At 33.3% G+C, this 16,455-nt stretch overlaps 1 protein-coding gene across 2 annotated transcripts in view; it reads left to right on the top strand.

Moving 5' to 3' along the window:
• ST8SIA4 (ST8 alpha-N-acetyl-neuraminide alpha-2,8-sialyltransferase 4) overlaps positions 1-16,455 on the top strand; it is a 99,082-nt gene that overhangs the window by 10,129 nt on the left and 72,498 nt on the right. For both annotated transcript variants that reach the window (XM_061188021.1, XM_061188020.1), the window contains exon 3: positions 5,338-5,595. In XM_061188021.1, coding sequence (XP_061044004.1) covers positions 5,338-5,595 — 258 coding nt within the window. The remainder of the gene's footprint in view (positions 1-5,337; positions 5,596-16,455) is intronic.

Here is a 16,455-nt window from a genome sequence, read left to right as displayed (position 1 = left end):
CAGGACCAGAATAAGCACATCATAATTAGTCAGCAAAAATATTTTCAACTCTTAGTGTCATCATATATCGAAGTTCTTAACCAGATAAGGTTTGCAGGTTGACTAAACATAATTGCAAATTTATATGTGATTCACCTGTCAAAAAGAATTTGCTGTTGCATGCATTGATTTACTTTAGAAAAAGGTCCACATACAATTCAATAGCGCACGTCGTGGGTCACACAGCTTGTTAGTCCCAGAGTCAAGCTTTAAAGCCAGGCCTGACTGTGGAGCCAGAGCTCTTATTATGAGATAAATCTTTTGAAAGACTATTGTTTAATATTAAAAATGCATACTATTAAAATGCATCTTTATGAAGTACAGAGAAGTTGAGTTTTTTGCTCTAAAATAATAAAATATAAGATAGTATTCATCCAATATTACCAAATGCTGGGCCAAATATCAAATGTCTATCTGAGGTGTAAATTAAACTAAAAAGTGCTTTTCTTCAAGCTTTTTTGAGACAATTTTGCCTTTTCATTTGGTTGTGTTCAGGGTTTTTCTTTTAATACTAACTAGAATATTTTTCCTATAACAGCTAAGACCCTTAGCTCAGAAGCCCTAACAAGCTATAGGTTATGTTTTTTTCAGAGCTTCGAGGCATATTGCCTTGCAGAAATAATCTTTTGAGACAAAAAATTGTGTTCTGTCTGCTTTTTGTAGGCATAATGAAACCCTCGGCATTTCTTAAACTTTTTTTTTTTCGTTTTAGTAAACTATGTCAGTAACAACTGAATTGATTCACTGATTTTTGTCTGGAGTCAAAAGTTTGCAAAAACTGATTCCTAATATATGTATCACTACCTAATTTGCTTCTCAACTTGTGATGCATTCCAGCTGTAAGATTTGCCTCACAATACTTGCTGATGGAGTCAACAATGTCATTTAGCTTAAATTTTAGTTGCCACAGCACATGTGCTTGTTGTTGACAGGAAACCTACAGAGAAGAAAGAGTGGCACCTGGTGATAGGTTAGCTATATGTAACATTTCACAAGTGAAAACAATGTTTAGAAAATTAATTCCCCAGGACTCTGCAGCTGCTATTTCAAGTGGTGGGTGATGTTGAAAGGGAAGTTCTACTTGAAATTTCAGCTGAAAAGTTTCTGTGTAGAATCTATTCCTGTCAGTTTCACAGTCTAAACCAGTCTTTCAGTTTAAGCCAGCATTGCCTCACAAAAAATAATCTTTATGACTAATTTTTTAGTCTTACCAAAAGTGAAGCATATTTCCTGATTTCTGTCAGTTATCTTTATCGTTAAAACAGTTGCTGAACTCAGGTGTTTGCTTTTCGAATAGGGTTTCAAAAGTTACATTATGCTTAACAGAATGACAGAGACCTGTAAGGAATCTTTTGTTGTTACTGTTCTTTTAAGTCACACACAGAAAACACAGTCCTCTGCTTTAAAAATCTGGTAGTAACTCAACCACCTATTACAAAAACTTATACTGGTACAGCCTGCATATTAAACATCAGCTTTTGTTGATTCATGCTTCCTTAGAGCCCAGAAGTTAGAGTTTACTTTCTATCTCTCTCATTCTGAAGTAATTTTGTTTAACTTGCTGTTTTCATTCATATCAAGTACCTTTTGAGCGAAGCATATATGTTCTCCTTGGTAGTACTTAACGTGTTTTTTCAGTTCAGCATAAGTACAAGAGTTTTTCAGGCTTCCAGTGACATTTAGTTAATTACATTTAAGCACTAGTTTTCTTCTTTCTGTTTTTTTTTTAATAGATTTACAGTCTGAACAACAGTTGGACTTAGCAAATCCATAGAACTTTTACAGTCCATTAAATCTATAATCTAAAAATACCTACAGCCTACTAGGGAGAAAAAAAAAACTAACTTTACTGTTACCAGAAAATATTAAGCATTTTATCAATATATTCACTCATAGTAATTATTTTCAGTCTTTCTTGCATCCTACACCAGGAATCTTAGCTCAGATAATTTTCCATGTATAGATCTAAGCCCTAAAATGGAAACGAAATTTTGGTTCAATGGAGGAAAAAGAACAAACTAGAGACATTCAAGGTCCCCCCCACCCTTTTCAGTTTAAAAAAGCAAATTCAAAAAAAAAAAAAGCAAATTCAACACTAACAATTGTTCTGAGTTTTCTCTAAGAAACTTACATTTTTATATTTTGATTAGTCTGTGTGAATTGGTATTTTGTATTCTGTCTTGGAAAATACTTTTACTATTTTTTACTGCTTCCATTTAAAAAATAAACTACTGTTGAGCCTGTAAGACAGCATTGGAGTAATACATGCAATAGTATCATCTGTACTTAATAATTATTTATCACATTAAGCATTATTGTCTTCCTGAACTCTTACAGTCCACTTTTTAAATATCAATTTTCCCTAAGAATGAATAAATTAAAGGTGTTCTCTTATACTCAGATTTAGAGGACATATGTTTGAAAATATTTTTGCTGCTAACTTTCTATAACACAGCAAAGGTTCTGTGATTGCAAAGTCCCTCTTGCTATCAGTTGACAAACGTTTAAGTGTTAACTTTGTGAGAAAGGGGATTTTCCTTTTTTGGATTTCCAAGCTAAAGAGTCTTCTTTGAAATCTGGACTTCTATTCACTTCATGCTTGCAAACATGCCACTACTTGTGAGTTGCATCTTCAAATACTTACAGCAACCCCTTTAAATTATGTTCAAAGGAAAATGATAACACCATCTAGTTTGGTGATCTGACCACATCCGTTCAGTCTTCATTTTAGAGTCAAGCTTGTCATTTTCACAGGAAATGAAAAAAAAAATTTTTGTTGAAATACAGGTGTCAGACATTATTTAATTTTTTCACCAAACAAGTAAGTGGTAGTTAATTTGTACAAAGTTTGGTTGCTGCTCTTGGTGCTAGCTGTTAACTTTTGTGAAGAATCACATGTGCTTAACGTAATGAAAGAGTTCTCAGTTTTCTGCAATTCATATGCTCTATGGCTGCTGATTTCACCAGCAATTCTCTTCTTATGCAGTCTGTACTTTGTTAAGATGATTATTATAATGCCTGATAATTTCTATTAGTTTTAAAATTTCATTTGTAGGGCATTTATATAGATTTTCCTGTACAAATTTTACTCCTTGCAAACCTGATATTCCAAATATTTGAGAAAAAAAATTTTTAAATGGTCTCTTTTTCAGAGAGTTGATGGGTGTATTCCTTGTGTATAAAATCTGGACAAATAAAGTATTCAGTCATCTGGTTTCCTAATTAGATCACACGTTAAAATGGGACCTATTTAAAGCAAACCAAAATAAAGAAAACAAAAGGAAAGATGAGTTAGTTATTTTACACCCCTCCTTGCTAGTCATGCTTCTGGCTTAGGAGTATGATTTGGGGAATTGCCCTTTTGATGGAGTGATAGGAAGAGATCATATTTTGTGCTTAATAATAAAATTTATAAATAGTGATGGAGCTTAAACAATAATAGCATTAGAGGAAAATATGTCTATCCTATCATGAATGTTATAATAATGACATTGTTTTGAGCATTCTGAAAATTCAAGCTTGCAGTTAAGAGCACTTCAGTAAGTAATATCCAACTTCCAACCCAGAAGACTGCTTTCTCAGATTGCTTCTGGTTGGTATATGTTTGGTAGCTTGAGGATCAAGCAATCCCAAACTTTTGTAAGCCAGATTCATAGATTTCTTTGTCAATATAATTCCCTCAAAAACTTACTAGGCTCCTGAGCTATTTCTTTGGAGTTTGTTCCTGGTATGAATAACCCCACCCAAAGATTGCTTCTGAACACAGTTCTTTAGCCTTCGGATTCTCCCCTAATTATTCTGACCTAACCCTCCTTTTCTTCAGTTTATTGGCAGCTACTCTTAAGACATTTGAATCTATAGACTTAGGGGAGAAGACAATATCCTTCTTGCTGCTGGCATGGCTCTGATTTATAGTTGTACCTCTTGCTAATTGGATTATTGGAGTCATTTGGAGGTCCCAATTACTGGACTCTCACACAGCTTAGATTATAGGCCGTTGTCAGAGATATTCTCCTCCACTCAACTTGCAACTTGGCTATTTCATGTCTGACTTTGCCTCTTAGTTCCTTGCTAGAAGGGGTAACCAACATAAAACAGCATGCTAGCACCTTTTAACCAATTATCCAAGAGCAACAAGCTTATTACATATCGGATATGACTCCTAAGTTATTATGGACCACAGTTTTATCAGGTGCTATTCTGTATCATGCCAAGAGTCACCAGCTTTCCAGGCAGCCATATCTATTTTCTTATTTTCCATCATCTAACTTAGCATGTGCGTATATGTGTATGTAGTATCTCATATCTTTTATCAGTTTCTTTATTAGTTATGGGATAGGCTAAGCTTCCATAAAAAAGGAGACTTTAAAATACAGTGAATCAAACAAGTCAGAAGTTTATTTCTTTCTCCTATAGTGATGCTCTTGATCCACTCATATCCTGTTTAAGAAAACTAATTCATGTGACCACACCCAGCTGCACTTGGGTTTGGAAACTTGGAAATGTTCTAGCTGAGCATCAATGTGGCCAAGTAAAACTTAGAAGATTCAAATAGGAAAAGAAAGAAGGGAAGAAAGAACACTGAGGAACAGTTAGCTATCTCTGCCCTGCAAGGTCCAATGTTCTATCTGTCCATCTTTTCCTCTAATATAGCCATCTTATTTCCTGGATTCTTGAGCTTGGAGGAAAACTTTCATATATATATATATATGTGTGTATATATATATATATACACATATACATATATACACATATATATATAGTGCTGTAGCTTAACTTTACTTCAAATAATTATAATATACACATGATTTCGATAAATGTTAATAATTTTATTGGAAAATTCAATCCTTTTAATAGAGTTAACTAAATTATGATTCTAAACAATTTCAAGTTTTTCTATTCCCCTTAACTAGACAACACTGAACAAAATAGATGATTATAGATAATTAAGGCTGGCAGAATACTATCTAGCTAAGGAAAGTCAAGTCATGGCAATAGTATTTCATTTAATAAACTTTTCTATAAATTTCGATAGGAGGCCTTTTTCACTCCACAGATAGGTGTGTATACTATACATCTATTTACAAAATCATTGAAAAACTATGTGCAAATGACGTTTCAAAAATATATTTTATTTCCTTTAGAATCTACTTAATTGGTTGGTTTAGTTACCACCTGAATATTAAAGGTTAGTGATTTACCAATTTATATCTTATCATATGTTCCTTTGTAAATGATATTACCAGTCCTTGGACATGTTGTCATTAATGGAAAACTTTGCTTGTATCTCAAATATAGGAAGAACATTCTTCGTTTCCTAGATGCAGAACGAGATGTCTCAGTGGTCAAGAGCAGTTTTAAGCCTGGTGATGTCATACACTATGTGCTGGACAGACGCCGGACACTAAATATTTCTCAGGATCTGCATAGCCTCTTACCTGAAGTTTCACCAATGAAAAATCGAAGATTTAAGACCTGTGCAGTTGTTGGAAATTCTGGCATTCTACTAGATAGTGAATGTGGAAAAGAGATTGACAGTCACAATTTTGTAATAAGGTGAGCTTTCTTTTGTTCCAAAAGATTGTAATTTCTTCAAAGACCCTTTACTTAGGACTAGAACACTGGCAGAAATGTTTAAGTCTAATATTAATATTATGAATTATTGAAATCTCAAACAAATATTTATCTGTGATGTCTTTATCTGTGTAGTATCCAAATTTACACTTACCCTGGAATGTAAAATTAAAATTATTATATCATTGAAAGAAAAGATGATCTCATAGCAAGAAGATTCACACCAGCTTTCCTTTTTGGCCAAATGACAATTTTATTAAATATAATACACAGAAAAACTATTTTATTCACTAATAGAAGTAATTATTTATTTCTATTAGTGAATGAATTAATTCACTTAATTAATTACATTCATAATCCTATTTATATTCAATAAATTATATTATTTTATTTATTCATAAAATTATGAACATTACTATGCAATGATGTAACAGATATAAGTTAATTTTACTTTTTTAATGACAACTATTTAGCGTAGTCTAAGAACATAATTTAACAAGTTTATATTTGATACCTTGGACCAAATTGCTTTCATCACTCTTTATACATGGTACTTGTGTATGGTAGTATATTTTAGTTTTTTAGTTTTCTCACAAAATTAAACATAGCTATTTGTTTTTCATTGATGGTCAGCAGATATTTGATGAGTCATGTGTTTAGTTAGCTTTTGATTAACTGAAAAAAAGACAACAGTAGACTTAAGGTTGTAATGACAACAGATATTAATTAGCACTTTTTAATTCTCAGTATATCTAAATAGATTTTTTGGCTTGTTTTAGTTCTTCAGAAATATTTGCTGAATAAATGAAACGTATTTTGAAATATGAAATACTGCAATATAAAGATAGATAGGAAAATATGCTGATTTGCCATGTTGACAAATAACTTGAAGTCTTGAAGCTATGCTGGAATCCAGCCTTTGAACGTATAGATCTTGAAAAAAATCTTTTTGAACTATACTATTAAAAACAAATACAATTAAAAAATAAATAAATAAATACGATTATATATAAGTATTAATCATAAATAGGCAACAGTTTTTTATAAAAGAATAATAACCATGAAAAATCATAAGAGAATACTCTCAGGGAATACAATTCATAACAATGAATATAACTGCAAACATTTTGCCATACTATCTTTTCTCAGTTGGATGCAGGGTCAGAGATTGACTTGACATCAGTTGAGCCTTTAAAAACCTGAACTTTTAAATTGATTGAACTGAACAAAAAACCTTGTCAATATGTAGATATACAAAGAAAATTGTGTCCAAAGAGGAGACAAAAATATTTGATGAGGGAATGACAGTGGAAGTGGAAGTAATGAGCTTCAAACTTTGAAGTCTGTGTGAAGTATGGCTGTGAAGGAAGAGTAAGGCTTCTAGAATTTCTGAAGAGATTACAATCAGGGGGCAGATTAAATGAAGAGGAAAAGATTTTAGAGCACAGTAGAAATTGTTGCAAGGTGAAGAAGAGAATTTGTAAGGTTGATTAATCCTGGAGGGCTACAGGATCCGAATGTGACTGACTCCTTGTTCCTGCACCCCTTTAAGCTTTAGCATTGGGATCTACATAACCCACTAGATTGAGCCTCACCTTTAACTCTGAAATTAAGATTGCAGTGTCAGCTAACACCTCAGTCAGATCACATAATTATCTCCTCTTTTTTTGTGGTGAGAGCAGTTAAGATCTAGTATTCTAGCAACTTTAAAGTTGATAATACAGTATTGTTGGCTATAATCATTAGGCAGTGCATTAGATCTCCAGAAGTTATCTGTTTGTGGTAAGTCACTCACTGGTGTTTGAGCATAATTGAACTTCAAGAGGTTCTTTATACTTTTCTAAACTATGATTATTTTAAAAACTTAGTTAACAAGAGCACAATAGTGACCAATCCTGAGTCTATAATTGTTATGCTCTTACCAAGAAGTATAAAAAAATGAGGATAAGCATCTTAATGAAGGCATGAAAATTATTGCCGTAATTGTTTTTTTTTTTTTCCCTCCTATTTTTACTGATTTCCAAAATTAGAAGTTGGAATGTTCTAGATTAAAGTATGTACTAGGGAAGTGTAGCCCAGGATTGGGATTCTGATTTTCCAGGTAAACTTTGGTAGGAATACATTTTGCATTAGAAACAAATAATCCCTGGAGAAAAACCTTTTTCTTTTGTAATAATACCTAGTTTGGAAATTCATCCCTTTGAGTCTCATGGACACAAGGGACTTCAATGACATATCACTACCAGACCTCCATCCTTCCTAAAATTCTAATCTTTCTCATGGCATCTGACTCATCATCTGTGTGCCAAATATCATTTCCTTCCCCAAGAGTATATGACCTTTTGTTACTGTACATGTGTCTATTCTACTCTAGAACATCAAAGAGGACTTGTGCTTTAAACCTCAATCAAAGCCCTATTCCTTGAAATAGTTTGCCATCCATGTCAAACTGGTTAATATTGTTACAAATTGTAGTAACAATCTTTAAAAATCTTTCAAATTTCCCACCTTCCCAGAGCTGTATTGTGTGTATGCATATCAGCATAGGTATAGATAGTTTTGGTTGGTTGGTTGCATGTGTAACCTGTTGTTCCCAGTTTGTTTGTTTGTTTCCCATTTTTCTTGTTAGATAGTAAGTTTGTTATGAGAGAGAGAACTTACACCTGATCTGCTTGCAGAGGGCACTGTTAGTTCAGTGACCCCCTCAAGGATCAGATTCACCCAGGTATTATGTTCAAGTTGACCTCTAACTTTATAAAGCAAAGCATTATTTTCAGATAATATCTTCATTCAGCATTAGTTAGATTTTAAACTTTATTTTTTCTGAAAGTACTTTAAAGAAATAAAATGCTATCTTCTTTGTTTAATGATGTACAGAATGCATTATCACATGCAAACAGGAATCTCTTGCTCCAAACAGGTGTGCTATTGAGGAGGAGGGCAAGGTGCAGGTACATGGCATTATTGTCCTGTGAAGTGTAGTTCTGGAGAAAGTTATTTTTAATATCCCACAATATTTTTAAATAAGCCAGTGAAAAGTGCTCATGTTGTATCTTTGCCCATGTAATGGTAACTATACACAAATGCAGACACACACACAGTGTCATGCATTTCCTCTCCTAGAAGAGATATTCCCTCAGTGGCTGTTTGTATCATAAGTTAATCAATTAAATTAAATGCTGGGTTTTGTGGGATATCATACAAAATAGGAGCTTAAAGGAAAAAAATGAGGATAAGAAAATCAATTAAAGCCTTACTTCGATTCTCTAATTACTGATTAAATATTGAACTAATTTGTAAAATCTAGGTTTCATATTACCTAAATAACAGAAAACTGGACATAAGAGAAATAATTTTATTTCTTAATAAAAATGCCTAAAATCATAATTCAAATAATAGTGTTATGTCCACTTGATCAGTGTTTTTTATATGTGCAACCCTCAAGACACTTAGTCTATAGTTCCTCAATTAGCGAGTGCCATGTTGTAAGGAAGAGGCCAGGATAGAGAAACATGGGTGGTCAGTCACTCACTCAGGTTGAAAATATCATGCTTTTCTTGACTTGCAATCCTGTCTGATAGGGAAAATTCATAAAGGGTAATAAAGTTCTTGTGATGTTAAAGATCTTGTCATACAGCTCCGGATAAGCAAAAATTTAGTTTAATCTGGCATTGATGTGTCAGTTATAAACCTTCTCTCACCTGGTAAGCATTAGAGACACTGTCCTATTGATATTAAATTCTATATTTTATATTTGGATGGCGTGACATATGCTAAATATTGCAAAGAGATGGAGTCAATGCTGCAGAGGAAAACCATCACCCAATATAGATTCCAGGGGTCTGAGGAGAGTTCATTGTAGGTCATATTGGATGAAGTTGTATGCCTTGCTATACTTTAGTTTTCTAATTTAGAAACTGAGATTATTGTATGAACTATTCCTTTCTTCCTTAGAGTGTTACAACTTACCTACTCACAGAAACCACAGAATTGTCTCTACGAAGTCTCAGCCCTAAGTTTACCCCATGTATAATTACTTATCTAAAGGTTTGCTATAATATTTCAAGAATCTAGAGTTTTGAAGACATAATACGTCCTTTATATATCACTGTAGGTAAAGGAAAACAGGGTTAAAAAGCTCCCTTCGTGCAATCTGTTTAAAAGTATCTTTGAATCCTTTCTTGGGTCTTTTTTTTTTTTTTTTTACTTTGTGTTAGGTGTAAAATTATTGTAACAGTGCATATCTTACATTAAAGAATACAACTATTTAGTGGTGAAAATTGTTTTGGATTTTGCAAAATGATATATAAAGTGCTTTTCAATTTTCCTGCCTTTATTTTTCACATTTTTTGGATATTTTAGTCCCATGTATATTTACAAAAATGTACATTCTAATATCTGTATTGTCTATACTCAAGAATTTCATAAACTTAACAATTGTGGTTTTCTAATGAGAACCAAAAAAATCAGATATTTCCTAATTTTAATGCTGAAAGGTGGTGGAGAACAAATCCTCATTCCACCTTCCCTGGTCTTCTCTTCCCCCCAGGTAAGAATGATGGGGTGTTCTTTCATTCTCTGGGCTGTCTGTGGGTAGCAGGAAATGTCAGGCAGCCTGTCAGTACTGGTTTTCCATAGAAGAGGGATCTTGTCCAGCCTCATCTAAAGTAAACCTGGTCCCACAGTGTACTAGCTTTGATGTTATATAGAGAACACTGAGGGAGGGGTTAATTAACAGTTGCAATTGGCAACTGATATTTTTTGACCATCAAATGCCACTCCTCACTGTGCTTAAACAGAGATACTAGAAATAATGAGTATGACTTGAATGATTCAGAAATGGTTAACTAAGAGCCGCAAAACACTTTTTGTTGCTGTTGTTCTGGCTGGTTGGAATTCCCAATTTAATTTTGTTTGTTTATTTCTCTCTTTCTACCTTCCTTTTCTGCATTCTGTCTTGTCCCCATCTTCTTCTAGCCTAGACAACTTTGCTCGTTTTTCCTTTGTTAATCAACATCCTCAGTTCCTGCAGTGCTTGACCAATTCCCTTCTAATTTCCTCTTGGTTCATTTTTTTTTTTCTTAAAATATAGGAACAGCAATGAAAGATCACTTAAAATATCCATTTAAATATATACATATTTATGTAAGTAAATCCTTGCTATTCAGATTGTGGTTCTGAACTACCAGCATTAACATCACTTGGAAGCTTGTTAGAAATACTGAATGTCAGAACTTGCACCAGACCTGCTGAGTCAGAATGTGCATTTGATCACAGTGCCCAGGTGATTCTTATGTGCATTAAGGTTTGCAATGTTCTGGAATTCTCAATATGCCTAAACAGTATGCTCTAGGGAAGCTGGGACTCCCCAACATGTCTGATTTAGTTAGCCTGTATCTTTAGGACCTAGTACCAAATTTGATACATTAAGGTATGTGCTATTTATTTATTGAATGAAAGAATTAATGTAGGAATTGAGAAAATTTTGGTTTGTGTTCATGTATTGTTGCCTTAGACACTGAATGCAACACTGAATTCCAAAATTAATATGTAAGAGGAGTCATATATAAGGTCATTTATGGTCATTTAAACCCTTAAAATTAAAAAGAAAATACAGAAATATGATGAGTAGTATAGTGAAATGTCCTAGATATTGGGAATCAGAAAAGCTGGGTTCCTGACAATTACTAGAATCACTATGTTGTACACCTGAAACTAATATAACATTGTAAATCAACTATACTTCAATAAAAAATAAAATGAAAAAAAATAAAGCCAGGAAATGTAGTATTGGATAAATACCTTAGGTTCTAAACATGATTATTTCCAATGTCCAGTGATATTAATAATAATAATAATAATAATAATAATAGGCCTATCATTTCAAAGTGATTTTTTAAGTATCAGTTGGGAAATATAAATAGTAAAGAAATGCATAAACTGTAAATCTAAACTAATGTCAACTGGTATTAAAGCACACCTTGCTTGAGTCAAATGTTGTAGTTGAGAGTTAAATTTATTACCACTTTTTCTAATAGCCATGACCATTGGCTAGAAATGCAAATTCTCTTTGTCTTATATAAACAAGAAGTCAAACCTTCCTCAAATTTATCAAATATATCAAACGTGTATATAGTTGACACTGAATAACGTATTAGATAATATGAAATGTGAAGACACAGGAACACTACTCAGATAGGAGTGTCTATAAAATCTGAGTATATAAAATTAGAAAGAATTGTAGTGAAGAGATATATTTCTTCAGGAAACCAAAGTAATAAGATAAAAATGTTTTACTTTATGATGATCTAGCTTCCTAAGAGAAGGGATGAGATGTTTCACAAAAGAAAAGAATGGAAGAATTTACTTACCTTGACTGATACAATACATTTTTATAACTCGATGTTTAATTCTCCACTGGTGGATAATTTATGGCAAACTTTAAATCATCTTTTTTGACCTTCTATGAATGCTAACTCTTTTATAGCAAAATAGACTCTTCTCTGGGAGAGAAAAAATATGCCTACTTTTCTACGTGTTCACAAAAATGGCCTTATTTTTTTCCCTTGCACTCTCACTGAGAATGTTTGTCCTTAAATAAAATGTTTTAACTGCAAACAACTAAGTTTCTGGTAGGGAGACTGGTGCAGGCATTAGAAAGATATTTTAAAATTCTTATTAATTAAAATAACCACTTTATATTTTAGAAATACCAACATTGCTTATGTGATATTTGCTACATATATTTTCTACCTTATTTTTACTTAATGGTTTATTCATATTTTTAATCTGAAATTTTATAGTTTTTAAAAAACTAATTATCTTTATTTCTATTGATTTTAACCATAAAATTCATATTCTGGGTAGAAATCAGAATTTCTATTTTATTCTAATTATTTATGGTTTTTAAAATTTTACTGAAAACTAAATATGGAATTTGTTATGGATTGTGATGTGAGGTAAGGCTCTAACTTTTTCTTCCAATCATGTCACTCCTTGGATAAAAAGATTTTATCTACAAGAGATACTTTTTTTTTAAATGGAAATGACAATGACTTGACAAACTATTTTAAATTTTAAAACGTTGTTTTAAAATGACTATCCCATTTTCTAATTTTATTGATTTGAGTCCTCTTCCCTTTTTTCTTGATGAGTCTGGCTAAAAGTTTATCAACTTTGTTTATCTTTTCGAAGAACCAGCTTTTAGTTTCATTGATCTTCGCTATTGTTTTCTTTGTCTCTATTTATTTCTGCACTGATTTTTATGATTTCTTTCCTTCTACTAACTTTAGGTTTTGTTTGTTCTTCTTTCTCTAGTTGTTTTAGGTGTAAGGTTAGGTTGTTTATTTGAGATATTTCTTGTTTCCTGAGGTAAGATTGTATTGTTATTAACTTCCCTCTCAGAACTGCTGTTGCTGCATCCCATAGGTTTTGGATTGTTGTGGTTTCACTTTCATTTGTCTCTAGGTAATTTTTGATTTCCTCTTTGATTTCTTCGGTGATCCGTTGGTTGTTTGGTAGCATATTGTTTAGTCTCCACATGTTTGTGTTTTTTTTTTAGTTTTTTTCTCGTAGTTTATTTCTAATCTCATAGCGTTGTGGTCGGAAAAGATGCTTGATATGATTTCAATTTTCTTAAATTTAGAGAGGCTTGCTTTGTTGCCCAGCATGTGGTCAATCCTGGAGACTGTTCCATGTGCACTTGAGAAGAATGTGTATTCTGCTGCTTTTGGATGGAATGCTCTTTAAATCTCAATTAAGTCCATCTGATCTAATGTGTCATTTAAGGCCTGTGTTTCCTTACTGATTTTCCGTCTGGATGGTCTGTCCATTGATGAAAGTGGGGTGTTAAAGTCCCCCACTAATATTGTGTTACTGTCGATTTCCACTTTTATGGCTGTTAGTATTTGCCTCATATATTGAGATGCTCCTGTGTTGAGTGCATATATATTTACAATTGTTATATCTTCTTCTTTGACTGATCCCTTGATCATTATGTAGTGACCTTCTTTGTGTCTTATAATAGTCTTTATTTTTAAAATCTATTTTGTCTGATATGAGTATTGGTACTCCAGCTTTCCTTTGATTTCCATTTGCATGGAATACCTTCATCCGTCCCCTCACTTTCAGTCTGTATGTGTCCCTAGGTCTGAGGTGGGTCTCTTGTAGACAGCATATATACAGGTCTTGTTTTTGTATTCATTCATCCAGTCTATGTCTTTTGGTTGGAGCATTTAATCCATTTACATTTAAGGTAATTATCAGTATATGTGTTCCAATTGCCATTTTCTTAATTGTCTTGGGTTTGTTTTTGTACATCTTTTTTCTTCCCTTCCTCTTTTATTCTCTTCTCCTGTGGTTTGATGACCATCTTTAGTGTTGTGTTTGGGTTGCTTTTTCTTTTTTGTGTGTGTATCTATTGTAGTTTTTGGGTTTGCTGTTCCCGTGAGGTTTTGATATAGCAGTCTATGTATGTACCAGGTTGTTTTAAGTTGCTAGTCTCTTTCCCACCTAGAGGCGTTCCTTTAGCATTTGTTTCAAAGCTGGTCTGGTGGTGCTGAATTCTCTTAGCTTTTGCTTGTCTGTAAAGCTTTTGATTTTTCCATCAAATCTGAATGAGAGCCCTGCTGGGTAGAGTATTCTTGGTTGTAGGTTCTTCCCTTTCATCACTCTAAGTATATCATACCACTCCCTTCTGGCTTGCAGAGTTTCTGCTGAGAAATCAGCTGATAATCTTATGGGAGTTCCCTTGTATGTTATTTGTCATTTTTCCCTTGTTGCGTTTAGTATTTTTTCTTTGTTTTTAATTTTTGTCAGTTTGATTACTATGTCTCTTGGCATGTTCCTCCTTAGGCTTCCTGCCTGGGACTCTCTGCACTTCCTGGACTTGGGTTACTGTTTTCTAAAAATGCAGTATTATAAACAACTACAGTTTCTCATCTATCAATCTAACAAGGATATTTAAAATTCTTAGTATTCAGCATAAAGTTATACTGATGTTGGCACTCCTTTGAAATGCTTTTAAAAATATAGATTGATACAACTTTTCCAAAAATCAGGTTTATGTCCCCCAACCCTTAAAAATAGTAGATTCCTTTATTTACTATTTCCAGTTCTAGGAATCTACCCAAATGTGAACAGTTGTTGAAGTATAAATGCATTTTATAACACACAGCAAGAAAGGATGAGTAAATCATTGTACATCTGGATGATTAGTCATTCAACACATGGAAAAGAGGAATCTCAGGCAAAGGGACCAGTAAGCACAAAGACAAATGCTTTCAATGGTCTTATGATAAGGCAGTGTTTGGGACTACTCTACTATTAGGTTCATATTGAAGGACAATGTGGAAGGGGAAATGGCAGGGTATGTTGGCCTTAAATAATGAAGGATCGTTTCACCATGTTAAGGATTTACATGGTATCCTGTAGTCCAAGAGATTTCCTTACAGTTTATTGGTTTATTTGTTTGTTCTTGTTGGGGTTTTGTTGTTGTTCTTATTATAAGCATAAGAGGAATGTAAAGGTATAGAAGCATGAGCATATTTGCAGATGGAAGGACCATGATAATAAATAAATCAAAGATAAGAAAGAGAAAGAACACTCAATAAGGAAGATACTAGAGGAGGCAAATGTGATGAAATCCAAATCATAGGACAGAGTAAGATGATAAACTTCAATGGTAAGATTCATACTAATGTAAAATATGGTAGAGATCATCCTTTCCTGACATCAAAGGAGCATTAGCAAATGGGCAGTTGGTCATTCCATAGATTTTCAAAATATACCTTCAGTTTTGGGTTTAAAGCATTTGTTATTTGTCTACTATTAAACTCATCTGTAAGTGGACATCAGCCCAAAATATGTACTCCAAAGCCAAACACAATTGAACTTTTCAGTACCTATTGTTTTCAGGTGATACATAGCATAGCTTTGATCTTTCTTATAATTTTTTCATTAATTCCTTCACTCTTTTATTCACCTATTTATCAGGAAGATACAAAAATGGAGATCAATTCTTTACACCTGAGATGATTGTAGTCCTGTAAAGAAAATAAAGTAATGAACTGATAATGCACAAATTGCTTTATTAGAGGTACTCACAGAACTAGGCACTGATAATGAGGCAGAGAGGATACATAAGCTGGATGGTCAAGGATGATTTCCTGAGAGAAACAACACGAATTAAATTATGGTGAAAACTGAAGAAGTAAGGAAAGGAGAGAAAAGAGAGTGAGACCTAGTCCAAGCACCAAGGAACCTGGATGTAGGAATGCGTGGCTTTTCTGGGCCTGTGAGTAGTTTCAGTATGATGGAATAGAAGGTTGTGTGGGTCAAAAGAAGCAGATAAGGCTGGAGAGGGAAGCTGACAGGTTATGCAGAGTTCATTGTATCTTGCTAAGGAGATTGGATTTAATTTATCAAGTAGTCTGTGGAGCCACTCAGGAGAGGAATGTCATGATCACATTTAAATTTCAGGAAGATTTTTAGGTGATCAATTACAGGGGGGACAAAGATGGAAATACTGAAAATAGTCTAAAGATGGAGATAATGAGGGGCAAAGTAAGATAGAGACAGTGGGGATAGACGGTGGAAGGCAATTTAAGAAAATCAAGAACTTTATGAATTGTATAATACATGGAAAGGGCAAATGATAGTGAATATAAATATGCCACGTTTTAAAGTGTAACATTTTTTGGATGACGGAAAATGAGTCTTGAATAATCCAAATTGGTTCCCATTGGTTCCTCTGAAGAAGTTAGGCTTAGGTTAACAAACCACATTTTTCCATAGAACAGAGAGTCTAAGTGACTTTCCTGAGTGTATATGGTAAGTTGAAGA

The sequence above is a fragment of the Eubalaena glacialis genome, chromosome 4 (assembly GCF_028564815.1).
Source record: "Eubalaena glacialis isolate mEubGla1 chromosome 4, mEubGla1.1.hap2.+ XY, whole genome shotgun sequence".
Lineage (NCBI taxonomy): Eukaryota > Metazoa > Chordata > Mammalia > Artiodactyla > Balaenidae > Eubalaena > Eubalaena glacialis.
This window is presented reverse-complemented; position numbering and strand designations above follow the sequence as displayed.